Below are 15906 nucleotides of genomic sequence, written 5' to 3'. Positions count from 1 at the left end.
TCTGTGTTGTTTCTCTCTTTTCGTTGCATCTGTCTTTGTGCATCTGATCTTTCTTATCTTCATGTACTTCTGTACCTGCTGTTTGAACTTCAATGAAATCATCTTCTTCCTCCGTGTGTTTCGTTTTGTTTGTCTCTGAATCTTTTTTGCTTTTTTGATGATATGACAAAAAGGGGGAGAAATATGTAATAAATGATTTGATTAATCTATCAGTTGCTGGGTAAAGCTCCCACATATTCACTAACAAGAACTGCAAGTTCTATATGGTTTAAGTGTTTTGCAGGTATAAAGGAGTGAAGAAAATCTTCAAAGCAAACACAAGAAGCAAAACCATGGAAACTGAAGCAAGCTGAGTGCTGTCAAGCTTCAGAGATCAGAAGCACTGATAATAGAATTTGATCCATATTTGTCTATTTGTTCTGACAAAATTCTATTTGCTCTGATACATTATTTTAGCCTATATGGCTCTGATACATATAATGTGTTCGAATATATATTTTATGTTCTAACTCGTTCATGCTGACTTTTGTCGTTTAGTTTTTGTTCTGTAACATTTCAGGATATAGAGATGCTCTGATGATGCTCTGGTACATTCAACAATGTTCTGATACAAATCTAGCATGAAGTGATGTTGGTAGAAATTCAAAGCTCTGAAGCTATCCGAGGGAAGCAGAAATCAGAAGCTGCGAATGTTCTAAAGATCCAGAAAACTCAAGTTCTGAAGCTGTCCTAAATGGAAGCAGAAATCAGAAGCTGTGAATGTTCAGAAGATCAAAGAAATTCAAGTTCTGAAGCTGTCCTGAATGGAAGCAGAAATCAGAAGCTGTGAATGTTCAGAAGATCAAAGAAATTCAAGTTCTGAAGCTGTCCTAGATGGAAGCAGGAATCAGAAGCTGTGAGTGTTCTAGGGATCTAAGGAAATTCTAGTTCTGAAGCTGTCCAATGGAAGCAGAAGTCAGAAGCTATGAATTCTCTGAAGACAGAAGCTTATATGATCGTCTCTACCGAAATAATCAGGGAAGTCTTTTATTAAAGTTCTTCGAGTATTTATTTCAGGGGGAGATTATTTATCTCAGGGGGAGATTGTTAATCTCAGGGGGAGACATATTCATATGCTTATGCTATAGCTGTGTAATTTGTCTTTTGCCGTCTGTTCTTTCTGATCGCAAATTCATATCATTTATATATGTTTTTGTCATCATCAAAAAGGGGGAGATTGTTAGAACAAGAATTGTTCTGATCAATTATCTTAGTTTTGATGATAACAATAATATGAATTTTGCTTAAGATAATATGGTACTCTAATCCAATGCAATTTCCCTTTCAGGAAATATATAAAGAGTACGCATAATTCAGCGCTCAGAAGCTTTGTCTCAAAGGGTTCAGCATGCAACATCAGAACATGGTCTGGCAAGACATCAGAAGATGGTCGAAGCAGAATCAGAACATGGGTCTATAGAAGCATCAGAAGAACAAGAGAACAGAAGCACTGAAGTTCTGATGGTATCACGCTCAGAAGCACTTCAAGGTCAGAAGATCAGAAGATGCTTTGCACCAAGCTGTTTGACTCTGATGATATTCAAACGTTGTATTCACAAACATCAGATCAGAAGAAAGTACAAGTGGCAAGCTACGCTGACTGACAAAAGGAACGTTAAAAGCTACTAAAGGCTACGTCAGTAGACACAGCGTGAACAAGGCTCGAGGTAGTTGACAAAAGCGTATAACATTAAATGCGATGTTGTACGGAACACGCAAAGCATTAAATGCACTCAACGGTCATCTTCTCCAACGCCTATAAATATGAAGTTCTGATGAGAAGCAAGGTTAACGATTCTACACCAAAACAACTCATATCAACTTGCTGAAACGCTGTTCAAATCAAAACTCAGAATCTTCATCTTCATCAAAGCTCACTACATTGCTGTTGTAATATATTAGTGAGATTAAGCTTAAACGTTAAGAGAAATATCACAGTTTGTGATTATCGCTTTTAAGAAGCAAATTGTAATACTCTTAGAATTGATTACATTAAGTTGTAAGGAACTAGAGTGATCGTGTGGATCAGAATACTCTAGGAAGTCTTAGAGGTTATCTAAGCAGGTTGTAACTAGAGTGATCGTGTGGATCAGTAGACTCTAGAAAAGTCTTAGAGGGTATCTAAGCAGTTGTTCCTGGAGTGATCAGTGTGTGATCAGAAGACTCTGGAAGACTTAGTTGCTGACTAAGTGGAAAACCATTGTAATCCGTGCGATTAGTGGATTAAATCCTCAGTTGAGGTAAATCATCTCTGCGGGGGTGGACTGGAGTAGTTTAGTTAACAACGAACCAGGATAAAAATAACTGTGCAATTTATTTTTATCTGTCAAGTTTTTAAAGCTACACTTATTCAAACCCCCCCTTTCTAAGTGTTTTTCTATCCTTCAAATATTCCCAATAAAAGACCATCTCCATACAAGAGCCTTGCAATTCTAAACGACATCCCGGGAATTCCATGGTTTATTCTTGAAAATCACACCATTCCTACTAAGCCAAATACTCCAAACAATTGCCAACCACACACATCCCACCTTACCTTTACTAACTTTCTTCGATCGACAAAAAGATCTCCAAGTCCAAAAACTCTCCTTAAAATCCACCTCTTTATAATTAACTAAGCCTATCCAATTGGCCATATCCTTCCAAACATCATCCGCCTTTTGACACGAGAAGAAAAGATGAACGGGAGATTCTAAACCATCATCACATAACGGACAAAAAAGATTAGAATTAGACGGTAAAATACCTCGATTCTTTAACAAGACCTTAGTAGGAATCCTATGCTTGAAACAACGCCACCCGAAAGCTTTGACTTTAAGCGGAATATCACCCTTCCAAACAAAAGGAGTCACAAAATCATAGTGATTAGGCGGCCCACACGTCAACAACGATTTTTCCATGATACTATAACAAGAGGATACGGAAAAAGAGCCATCCGCCGACGGACGCCACACGGCTCCGTCCTTCACACCACCCCCGACGCCGGAGACACCGGAACCAGACTAAGAGGATCCAACATAGATCTCAACAATACCTCCTCACCTTCCAAAGCCAATGGGACTAAAGGGATCCCCAAATCATTCCAAACCCACACGTCTCCTATCCAAGCTCCCATACAAGCGACGGAAACATCCTGCAAAAGAGAAATAGCAAATAAAGACGGAAATAACTCCTTTAAAATGCCTTCCTCCATCCACAAAGAGTGCCAAAAAGAAATAGAAAAACCATCACCAATCCGGAAGGAAACATTATCCTTAAATAAACCAACGGGCATTCTATTATCCAAAGATAAAATATCCGACCACCACACCGATTTCAAACTATTACTCTCCACCTTACCTCCTCCAATAACCATCCTAAGTTTGATATCACCATACCGAGCCTTAAGCATCCGGTACCAAATAGATTTAGAATCCTCCAAAATACGCCACTTCCACTTCGAAAGAAGTGCCAAATTAAATTCTTCAATTCTCTTAATTCCTAACCCCCCCTTTTCCTTGTAAGCACAAACATCATTCCATCCCACCCAATGAACTCTTTTCCTCTCCTCCATACCCCCCAAAGGAAATTGCTTTGAATTGAATTAATCTCCCTAATGACCTTTTTCGGAGCCAAATAAAAAGAGAAAGTAAAGATAGGTAAACTACCTAGCACCGAGTTCAAGAGAGTTAACCTTCCACCGAAGCTAAGCAATCTACCTTTCCAAGAACTCAATCGCCTCCTAATAGTATCAACCAAAGGACTCCAAAACTTAATCCTTCTAGGGTTGGAACCAATCCGAATACCTAAAAAAGTGAATTCTTTGTCTTCCCTCTTGCAAGAAAGGAAAGAAGTAGCCACATCCAAGAAACGAGAATTAATGTTCACTCCAATAAGCTTACTCTTATTGAAATTTATCCCGAGACCCGACACCATCTCAAAGCCTCTTAACACCGCTTTTGTAGCCCACAAATTCTTCCAACTACCATCTCCAACCAAAATAGTGTCATCCGCAAATTGGAGGATATCAACAAATCATCCCCCTTTGACATCACAACCAACAAAATCCCCATTTTGCACCGCTTTGTCAACCAAAATTTTAAGCCCTTCCGCAACCAAAACAAAAAGAAAAGGTGATAAGGGATCCCCTTGCCGTAAACCCCTTTCCACCATAAATTCCTTAGAAGGACTACCATTAACGAGGACCGACATTTTGCTAGAAAAAATCAAAATTTCCATCCACTTAATCCATAGCTCCCCAAAACCCATTCTTTTCAACATGAATCTAAGAAAATTCCAACTAACCTTATCGTAGGCCTTCTCAAAATCCACTTTAAAAAGAAGACAACTCTTTCCTTCCTTCAAAGAAAAATCCAACAATTCATTTGCCACAAGAACCCCATCAAGCAATTGACGACCCGAAACGAAAGCACTTTGACAAGGAGAAACTATGGAATGCAACACCCTTTTAATCCTACCGGCCAAAACCTTAGAAATAACTTTATAAATACTCCCGACCAAGCAAATGAGTCTATAGTCGTCCAAACCCAAAGGATTAGAAGATTTCGGAATTAAAGATAAGAACGAAGAAGTAATAGACTTGGAAAAAGCACCACCCGAAAAAAGGGCCCTAAAACAATTCATGAAATCATCCTTTAAAAATAACCAACACTTCTTCACAAAAAGAAGAGAAAAACCATCCGGACCCGGACTTTTCGAACCATTGTTGAAGCGGTAAAGCGGCAAGCAACAAAAGTTTTGGAAGTTTTTATCCGGGAAATTATCGTCTCCACAGGGATCAGTGCATTGAACTGCCTTTCAACAGTTCCCATAGTTATGAGTTTGGATTGAATTTGTTAAAGATAAAAAATGGAAAAGTAAATATTAACACAAAAAGAATTCATTCTTTAGAGAGAAGAAACTATCAAGTATTGCATATAATCTACTCTTCACAAACTTAAACTTATTGACCGAATATACTCAACTTGTAACCTATCAATATTACCACATGTCAACAACACAACCCACAACATTATCTAAGTGACGATCTCTCAGACACCTAAACAACACATGAGAAATCCGAGCTTCCCGTAAATGTCGATCTCTCAGACAAACACGACCACTCAGACGCATTAAGCACTGACACTAAGTGATTATCAACCTAATCCATCTCTGCAATTAAGTTAATAGAAAATCATCCTAGATAAGCATTAGAGCCCTACATCTCTATAGCAACTCAAACACATAGCCACAAAGCAATAATCTAAGACAATAATCCATAAAAATATGAAAGCAAGATTTATATAACATAATAGTCAACAAATATACATGAGATCATAGTAGATCTACACAAAACCCACAAATGAAACCACAAAGAGAAGAAAAGAAGAAAAACCCAAAAATCTCCCGGTTTGTCGGCTCCGATTGATGAAGGATTCAACCCCGGATCATCCATTTGACAGCTCCAATGTGTTTTCTAGCATCTTTCCACTCAAAAAATGCTATTGGATGGATTGGAGCTCTAAAATATCCAACCATCCTTGAAAAAATGATTTCCAACAGCTTTATTGCGTTTTCTGCCGACACTGCTTCGCCCGGCGACTAAAATGGTTCGCCCGGCGACTCCAGGCAGTAGCAAATCACATTTTTGGGCCAGTCGGGCTCGCCCGGCGAGCCTAATCCTTCGCCCGGCGAGTGACACCAGTAGCAGAAAAATTCTGCACTGTTTCAGCCATAACTTGAGAACCGTAACTCCGATTTGCGCCCGGTTCGAAGCGTTGGAAAGCTTATTCCATGCTCTATCCAATAACGAATGAATATCAACTAAATTAATGATTTATTTTTATTTTATTTTGAGATTTATTCGATGATTCGTTGGTTCCGTCGCTCAAAATTGCGCGTTTTGAAGCCGTGTCTTTGGCACTTTATTGCTCGTGCTCCAAAAGCGACTCAATATCTACAAAATAAATAGAAAACTATCAAATGGTATATAAATGAATAAAAACTCAATTAAATCCTATTTATACATATTTATACAAAAAGCGGGGAATTATTCAGAGAATATAATACAAAAGAATCGATAAGTGCCACAAAACAATAGTAAAATAATGAATTTCTGGCACTCAACACTCTCCCCAACTTTATACTTGTTTGTCCTCAAACAAGAAACAAACAACTCAAATAAACGAAAGCGATCAACCAAAGAATCACGAATCGACAAGTTTTGAAAAACGGAAACAAATGTATGGCTCAAATGAAAAATGGTACACACAAAGTAAACACTTACCACTAAACTACGACAATAACATAAACATGAAACAAACACAAAGTACAAATAATATACCAAACATTCTAAAACAATACTAGTTCAAAAATGAATCACACCTAGCAAAATGAAATTAACGGTAGATGACAAACACACAAAATAAGGTAATTTCACTCATCCACAATCTTGCAAACAAAAGACTAAATTATGCAGTCATCCAAAAATTATGTTGAAAACACAAATGCAAGAATCACAAGGACTTTTCAAGGTTGTAATGTGGCTTGGTTAACAAACAAGGGATAATTCCTAAGGCTAATCGAAACAAAAATTTGCCCAAACCTAAGGGAGTGATCAACTCACAAAAGTTCAAACACAAAATTCCAATCAAACTTCCTCATCAACCCACATTTCACACCAAAGCACCATACTTATTTGCACAATTATTCAAACTTTTTTTTCTTTTTCAAAACTTTTCTCTTTTTTCTTTCTTTTTCTTTTCACTTTTTTTTTCACATATTTTTTTTTCTTTTCTTTCAACCTCATAGCAATCAACCAATAAGTACACAATCATTCTCTCCCCAACTTGAATTCAACCATATTATCAAAATGTGAATACTCCCTACTTTCTAAGGCAAGGTAAAAATTCAAACCAAAATTCATGGTTAAGGGTTCAAGAAAACAAAGAATCAACATCCATACAAAAATGAGAACCAAGCACTCATAGACAAGCATTTAGCAAAAACAACATGGACATTGACAAAAAGGCTCAAGGGAGGTACTAATGATCACACACTCACAAGGTGAATTGACTATTTGGCCAAGGTAATTGTGCTCAAAATGAAACAAAAATGCCTTGATCCTTTTCATGCTTTCATATAATCAACACAAACAAAAGATTAAGCATAATAAAATCCAGTTAGAACAAGAGTTATGGTCTCCAGCATATGTGAACAATGGAAAGCTACCTCACAAAAAAGGTGGGAACTAAAGTGATTCACAAATGAACAAGTATACAAAAGAATGAATGGTATAAAAGTTGTAAAAAGCCTAAGTATCCTGAATATGCTAAAGTATAGAAAGCGATAAACACATACCTCGAACGTGTACAAAACCTTAACAAAATCATTACCACGCATTTGCAAGTCGAATCGATCAAACTTGACAAATCACCTAAATATCCTCAAGCTATTCACAACAAGCTCAAAGACAAACACAAATGTGAACACAATTAATATACATATACTAAAAGACCGGATGAAATTGTCTAAACAAATTTAAAAGTGAAGATATGAAATTTAAGAACTGGTCCGATCTAAATTTGTTTAGACAATTGCATCACACTACCTAAACTTAACACAAACTAAAAAGAACAAACATGCTTGTTTTACGTCGTAAGCTCGACGCCTGTTATTAAAGAAAGTTCCTTCAAGTTACTTCCGTCCGGCTATTCCTAACAACACACAAGCAAACGTGAAAAGAACAAACAATGATATAACAAATTCACAACTATAAGTATAAATATAAACAAGTAACACTATACAAAATGTGTGATATATACAAAACTCAAAACAAAAGAAACTATTGCGATGCAAGTTCAATAAAACACCAATCCCCAGCAACGGCGCCATTTTGTTGGAGCGGTAAAGCGGCAAGCAACAAAAATTAGGAAGTATTACTCCGGGAAAAATTATCGTCTCCACAGGGACTAGTGCATTGAACTGCCGTTCAACAGTTTCCATAGTTATGAGTTTGGATTGAATTTGTTAAAGATAAAAATGGAAAGGTAAATATTAACACAAAAAGAATTCATTCTTTAGAGAGAAGAAACTATCAAGTATTGCATATAATCTACTCTTCACAAACTTAAACTTATTGACCAAATATACTCAACTTGTAACCTATCAATATTACCACATGTCAACAACACAACCCACAACATTATCTAAGTGACGATCTCTCAGACACCTAAAGAACACATGAGAAATCCGAGCTTCCCGTAAATGTCGATCTCTCAGACAAACACGACCACTCAGACGCATTAAGCACTGACACTAAGTGATTATCAACCTAATCCATCTCTGCAATTAAGTTAATAGAAAATCATCCTAGATAAGCATTAGAGCCCTACATCTCTATAGCAACTCAAACACATAGCCACAAAGCAATAATCTAAGACAATAATCCATAAAAATATGAAAGCAAGATTTATATATCATAATAGTCAACAAATATACATGAGATCATAGTAGATCTACACAAAACCCACAAATGAAACCACAAAGAGAAGAAAAGAAGAAAAACCCAAAAATCTCCCGGTTTGTCGGCTCCGATTGATGAAGGATTCAACCCCGGATCATCCATTTGACAGCTCCAATGTGTTTTCTAGCATCTTTCCACTCAAAAAATGCTATTGGATGGATTGGAGCTCTAAAATATCCAACCATCCTTGAAAAAATGATTTCCAACAGCTTTATTGCGTTTTCTGCCGACACTGCTTCGCCCGGCGACTAAAATGGTTCGCCCGGCGACTCCAGGCAGTAGCAAATCACATTTTTGGGCCAGTCGGGCTCGCCCGGCGAGCCTAATCCTTCGCCCGGCGAGTGACACCAGTAGCAGAAAAATTCTGCACTGTTTCAGCCATAACTTGAGAACCGTAACTCCGATTTGCGCCCGGTTCGAAGCGTTGGAAAGCTTATTCCATGCTCTATCCAATAACGAATGAATATCAACTAAATTAATGATTTATTTTTATTTTATTTTGAGATTTATTCGATGATTCGTTGGTTCCGTCGCTCAAAATTGCGCGTTTTGAAGCCGTGTCTTTGGCACTTTATTGCTCGTGCTCCAAAAGCGACTCAATATCTACAAAATAAATAGAAAACTATCAAATGGTATATAAATGAATAAAAACTCAATTAAATCCTATTTATACATATTTATACAAAAAGCGGGGAATTATTCAGAGAATATAATACAAAAGAATCGATAAGTGCCACAAAACAATAGTAAAATAATGAATTTCTGGCACTCAACAACCATCACAACTCCACACCGCATCTTTGACTTCTTCCTCGGAAAAAGGTAACTCAAGAGAAGCACGATCCTCCATAGATAATGCATTAAACAACGCATTATCAAAAACCGGTCTACTAAAATTATCTTCTCTAAACTTACATTCAAAGTGGCGCCTCACTTCTTCCTTCACCTCCTCCACTTCATAAATGATACCACTAGGAGTGGAAATAGTACTAATGTGGTTCCTCCTCCTCCTCTCTTTCATAACTCTATGAAAATATCTACTATTAGCATCTCCATCATTAAGCCACTTTAACCTTGATTTTTGGATAAGCATATTCTCTTTGATTCGAAGATTCAACCAAATTCTACTACTTGCATTTTTTTAATGGTTTGAATATCAACATCTAAGACATCGCTTTCGTCCGCCTCATTCAAATCTCGAACCCCTTCCTCTATTTCCAAATCGTACTTACCAAACACCGTGATATTCCACCATCTAAGCTTATCCTTAATGATACGAAATTTCTCCTTTAGGACAAAATCTCCTCTCCCTCTAACTATGATCGCCTTCCATTCAACCTCCACGAAATGCAAAAACTCCTTATTATTAAACCATTCATTATTAAACTTGAACGGTTTAGGACCCCAATCCTCCTTATCAACAACCAACCACACCGGACAATGATCCGACACATCCCTTTGTCCAATGAGTTGTCCCGCTACACTCCACGAAGAAATAATGTTGCCATCAATGAGAAACCGGTCCAACCTACTTTTTGTTTTTCCATCCCCACTAAACCAACTAAATTTTTTTCCTTTACAAGGAACATCAATCAAACCACACCTATCGATAAAGTTTGAAAACTCACCCCATTTCGTTCTTTGCGTGGACAAAGAACAACTAACTCTTTCACTACTTTTTTTAATGGCATTGAAATCCCCTCCAATTAACCAATCTCCATCGTTAAATTTGAGCTTCAAATCCACCAATTCCTCCCACATAATGCGCTTAAAAGGCAAAGAACAAGCCGCATAAACATTAACTAAATAAAAGAATTTATTCTTCCAACTAACCTTAATACCCAAGAAGCCCTTTCCTCGAAAACTAAGAACAACCAAAACGGAACTAGCTTTCCATAAAGTGAGGATACCTCCCGACCTTCCCTCGGATTCCGAAAAATAAAAATCAACATCCGAGTTTCCCTAAAAGCTCCTAGCCACCATGTCCGAAATAGAACTTAACTTGGTTTCTTGAAGAAAGAAAACATCCGCTTTTCCTTTTTGAATAATACTACAAATGTGTTTCCTTTTGATCCAACTACCTCCCCCCCTTATATTTAAAGTACCAATAATCATAGTAAAGGAATATATTTCGCCTTCCCTCCATGAGAACATTTCGCTTCACTAACTTTTATCTCCTCAATGCTATCTTGAGTGTCACCCATAACAACGAACGGAACCACACCTAAATTAGATATGGCCTTCAACAGTTTATCCCCCGATGTCTGACCAAAATTACAAAGAATCCGTTGATTACAACGCGCAATGTTGGAATCAGCCGCCCCATTGTCCATCCCACTCCCACCTGTCGAACCACCAGCAGACAAGGAAAGCAAAAATTTACTACCTGCTGGGTCTGCTGCAGCAGGAATACGAGGAGAACCAGCAGCACAATGCCTCTGTTTTCCGCAAACAGTCCCTATCTGCTTACCACTGCCAGTCACCATAATATCCTCTCTTTTCTTTCCTTTCACCCTCACGCCTCTATTTGCCCCAGACTTACTTTTAAGGAAGAAAGACAACGGCTTGCGACGCTTAGCGATATTCAGATTCGCAGAAACAACAGCTCCCTGCAAATCTGCCCGAGAGCCTCCCCCCATCTCCTCACCTTCAACCAGACGCCCTTCCTTATGTCCCTCATCCACACCAACACTCAAACTAACAATCCTGTCGCAGTCTATGCCTGCGATTGCTTTGCGGAAGATGGTTTTATATTCTTCGTTGAAACCTTTTAATATTTCGTGGAACTATTTTGTCCCAATTTTGAAATCTAAAGAAAGAGTCAACAACCTCTCTTTTGTGGTGCCCAACTCCAAAATTTCCGCTCAAGTTCTCAAAGGAGTACGCGACAATCACGAGTCACGACCTCAGAATTACCTTAACCAATTTTAAAAGGGGTCATTTATCTATTACTATCCTAGAAGAGGAATACTTTACAATGGTAAAAGCATGCAAACACAACTTTCATGGTCGAATTATGTGGCCAAAGGGATCTACAGCTCTCTCAGTGACGGGGGCTGCGTTCAAAGCTTGCTACACTGTGGAAGATTTGGAGAATGAGGAGTGATCTTGTAGGGCAAGAGATTCTTCAAATTTTCATTCACCTTTCTGGAACATGTCACGCGCTTCAGGGGCGTGGAGTCTTTCTCCTGATTTTATTCCTTGGTCTAAGGATTTTATTCCTAACTTGTAACAAAGCAACCCAACTCATGCCTGTAAATTCTATTTACAATAACAAGTAGCATAGGCACGCCTATTTTCTTTAATTTTGCATTAATCAAGTCCATGATTGATAGAACTTTTGGGCACTTCGTCGGTGTGCATGTAGATATGGGCATTTTTGTTGACCTTAGATGCAAAATATTGGTGGAAAGTAAGGGATTTGCTTTTTTTCACTAATTTAGAATATGAGAATATGTGAGTGCAGTTTTGTATTGAAAATATTTTGCATGATGTCAAAACTAGGATAATTAGTTTTGTGTATGTTGGACCTTATCTCCTATGTCTAGTTGGGCATTCTAAACCTTAGGACATTTAAAATCAATGTTAGAGAGGTTTTACAAGTTTTTTTGTGCTCTGCCGAAAGGAGAGGTGGCCGACACGATTCGTGATTCTGACGAGGCTGGTAGAGGTGGCTGACGGCTTGAGCGACGGAGCTGATGTGAGGGTGGTGGTTTTGACATGCGGTCTGTTGGAACAAAATATGTTCATACTCCTTAAATTTTGATGATAGCAAAATACTTAAAGAATAATAGGGTATAATAACATTTGTTTAATTGTGTAGGATCATTAAGCCAATAATTAACTAGGTTTTGACCGGGTTAAATGGATTATAAAGATTAAGCATGCAAATTTAGATTCTAATGGATCACAATCTGATTTTCAAATGAAAGCTCTCAGCACCATTTTGAATCAGCCTCTGATAAGCTGGAAATGTAGTACAGTTCCTTTTAATCCGTACTCCATGCAAAAGCAGCTCTATCTTATCAACTTCCAGAATTATGGAGAAAGTCAACTAAAGGTTTTAGCGCAACGCTCAAGGTTGTATGACATGATTTCTTTAGTCTACTCTAGCATGCCTATGAACACCTTACTTTAAAAAGACACAATGGGTAAAGAGATTATTCAGAAGATGAAGATCCTTATCGTACCTACTCCAACGTCCCTTTCTTGGAAACCGCATTTTCAGCAAAGATACTTGTGAAAGAAAGCTTCTAACGTCTCTTTTGTTCCTTCGTTATATAAGGAGCTGAAGATTCAAAAGAAGTAACAACAACAAAAATATATATACAACTCAGAACATGAACTATTTCAGACTCTAAGCTTTTATAAACAGTTATTATATTGTACATTGAGAGTTTCTTACACTTGTATATCCAAGAAATCTCAAGTAACAAGATCTTTGCTTGTGCTATATTATTTGTACCTCTGATTGTATATCACGTACATCTTGTTGTAATCTAAAAAATTGTTTAGAATTTGTAAAAGTCTCAAACAGTGTGTTTGAGCAAGGAAGTCTCATGAGTGTTTGAGCAAGAAAGTCTCAGACTAAGTGTCTAAGTAAGAAAGGAAGTCTCGTCTGCTAATGAAGAAACTTCATCAAAGAGAATGATGAAGAAGTTTTGGTCAGTAGAATATCTGAAAGAAAAAATGATTGAGGATTTTATAAATAATGTTAAATAAAATCGAACCCATGCAATTGAAAAATGCAAGTTCTACCATGATCAACCAAAGTAATCAAATTCTTTGCCTATATGCGTTATATGTTTATATATAATCATTTTCTAATCATTAAAAATAAAACTCAAAAAAAGAAAACAAAATTTAAAGTTAATTGTTCAGTCTTTTATTAGGGGTCCATTTTTATCATTTGTCCAGAGCCTTCCGGCCCTGATGGAATGGTTAGTGAAGGTGTGGTTTTTTTTGGAATAAAATGTGAGGGAGAGTTTCACTTAGAGGATTTTTTTAACCAAAATATGAGAAATTTTTTTAAAATTTTTGTGTATGGAATTGGTCAAAGTTATGGTCCCCTTATTGTGTAATTTTAATCCTTATTTATACCTAAAAAAATAGGTCAAATGAAAAGGAAACCAAATTACACATTGATATCCAATTGAAAGAAAAAAAATCGTTAAATGACTTGTTTGAAAAAAGTCACACAAATATCTTATGATTCTTTTCTAAATCCTTAAGGCAAGTAGGCAACAATAAACCAAATCAATTAAAAAACATTTTTTTAATATTTTTTTATTTATGATCAAAATAAAGATGAAAAATAAAGGGAAAAGACAAAGTAACACACATTTTTTAGAATTGTTTTTAATAAATAAAAAAATGCAACTAAAATTGACACAATCTTTTTTTTTTCTTTCAAGAATTTGAAAAGAAAAACAATAATGAAGTTAGATATCAAATGGACGTATAGCATTTTTATATATTCTTTTATTTGTTTACAAATAAAAGAAAATAAATGCAAAAAATACAAAACAAACACATTTTTAAGAGCTTTTCTTTTGAATAAAAATGTAATAAAACAAGATTATTAAAAATAAAAAACTAGGCAAAATTGGGGATGAAAACACAAGAATGAATGTTAGGTAGAAAGTTAAGAAATTGAATTCCCAATGCGGGAAAGCCTGATAAAGAGGAAAGAGGGATTTGGAATTAATCATTTTCTACCTTTTCTAATTACAACTAGTGTCTTACCCGTGCGTTCGCACGGGTACCCGTCATTTTCGCGCATTGTGATTGAGGGAAATAAAAGATGATAGGGAAAGTGTTACTTTGTTCAATATAGATATTATTGTTGAAGTAAATATCTTAAAAACAAATATGTAAAATATAGAAATTTCTTTTCAATAGGTTGGACCCAAGTTTGGGATATATTGGTTAATAAACATTATTTTCCACTTAATATTCAATATTTCAATCAGTAACTTCGTATTCCCGTTAATATTTAATATTTTGATCAGTAAGTCACGTTCTCGTTAATATTGAATATTTTATTTAGTAACTTCATGTTATAGTCAATATTTTGATCAGTAACTTCATGTTCCCGCTAATATTCATTATTTTGATTAGTAACTTCCCGTTAATATTTAATATTTTGATCAGTAACTTCATGTTCCCGTTAATATTCATTATTTTAATCAGTAAGTTCGTGTTCCCGTTAATATTAATTATTTTGATCAATAACTTCGTGTTCTCGTTAATATTTCAAATTTATTCCCGTTAATATTCAAAAAAATTATCAGTAAAAGGTATCAGTAAAAGATTAAATTTGGGTTAAAATTGAAAAAGTTATAAAAAATACTAATATTAAAAAATTGAATTTTGAAAATAAAAAGTAATTAAGAAAATAAAGTTTATATGTTGTTTTATTAGTATGCAATAAAAATTGGAGTAAATATAATAAAGCAAATAAAAGATTACATTTGGAATGAGCTAAATAAAAGGTATTAATAAAAAAAATTATTTAAAAGAAAAGTTAGAAAAATTATAATGTAAAAAAATCGAACAGTAAATATAAAAAGTAATTAAGAAAATAATATTGATATTGTTATAGATTGAATAATAAAATTAAGAATGCATTTAAGAAATGTAGAGATTCTATTGAAAAATAATAAGTGTAAAGAAAATTAATGGATTACTATTGTTTCAACATATTAACATCGCTTCCCGTTACTATTCAATATTTTAATTAATAACTCTATGTTCTCGTTAATATTCAATAGTTTGATCAATAACTTCATGTTTTCGTTAATATTCAATATTTTGATCAGTGACTTCATGTATTTGTTAAGATTCAATATTTTAATCAGTAATTTCATGTTTTTGTTAATATTCAATATTTTGATCTGTAACTTCATGTTTTCATTATTATTCAATATTTTGATCAATAATTTCATGTTCTCGTCAATATTAATATTTTAATCAACAACTTAATGTTCCTGTTAATATTAAATATTTTTATCAGTAGATTAATGTTTTCGTTAATATTCAATAATTTAATTAATAATTTCATGTTTCCGCTAATATTAATATTTTGATAAGTAACTTCATGTTCCCGTTATTAGTAAATTCATTTTTACGTTATTATTCAATATTTTGATCAGTAACTTCATGTTCCCGTTAATATTAATATTTCGATCAGTAACTTCATGTTCATGTTAATATTCAATATTTTTATCAGTAACTTTATGTTCCCGTTAATATTCAATATTTTAATTCGTAATTTCATGTTTCCGCTAATATTCAATATTTTGATCACTAATTTAATATTCCTGTTAATATTCAATATTTTGATTCCTAACTTAATGTTTCCG

The 15906-nt window shown here is 35.2% G+C and overlaps 3 protein-coding genes across 3 annotated transcripts; all 3 read right to left on the bottom strand.

Moving 5' to 3' along the window:
• Window positions 1-2471: 2471 nt before the first annotated feature.
• Window positions 2472-2939, bottom strand: LOC131619422 (uncharacterized). The gene has a single exon (XM_058890519.1). It carries the CDS (start codon window positions 2937-2939, stop codon window positions 2472-2474), a length of 468 nt encoding a protein of 155 aa, XP_058746502.1.
• A 1114-nt stretch (window positions 2940-4053) lies between these two features.
• LOC131619421 (secreted RxLR effector protein 78-like) lies at window positions 4054-4662 on the bottom strand. The gene has a single exon (XM_058890518.1). It carries the CDS (start codon window positions 4660-4662, stop codon window positions 4054-4056), a length of 609 nt encoding a protein of 202 aa, XP_058746501.1.
• Window positions 4663-9655: 4993 nt separating this feature from the next.
• Window positions 9656-10303, bottom strand: LOC131619420 (uncharacterized). The gene has a single exon (XM_058890517.1). The coding sequence runs from the start codon at window positions 10301-10303 to the stop codon at window positions 9656-9658; it is 648 nt and encodes a 215-aa protein (XP_058746500.1).
• Window positions 10304-15906: the final 5603 nt, after the last annotated feature.

The sequence above is a fragment of the Vicia villosa genome, linkage group LG7, assembly GCF_029867415.1.
Source record: "Vicia villosa cultivar HV-30 ecotype Madison, WI linkage group LG7, Vvil1.0, whole genome shotgun sequence".
Classification (NCBI taxonomy): Eukaryota; Viridiplantae; Streptophyta; class Magnoliopsida; order Fabales; family Fabaceae; genus Vicia; species Vicia villosa.
Note: the sequence above shows the minus strand (reverse complement) of the source record. Positions and strands in the feature narration are given on the sequence as shown.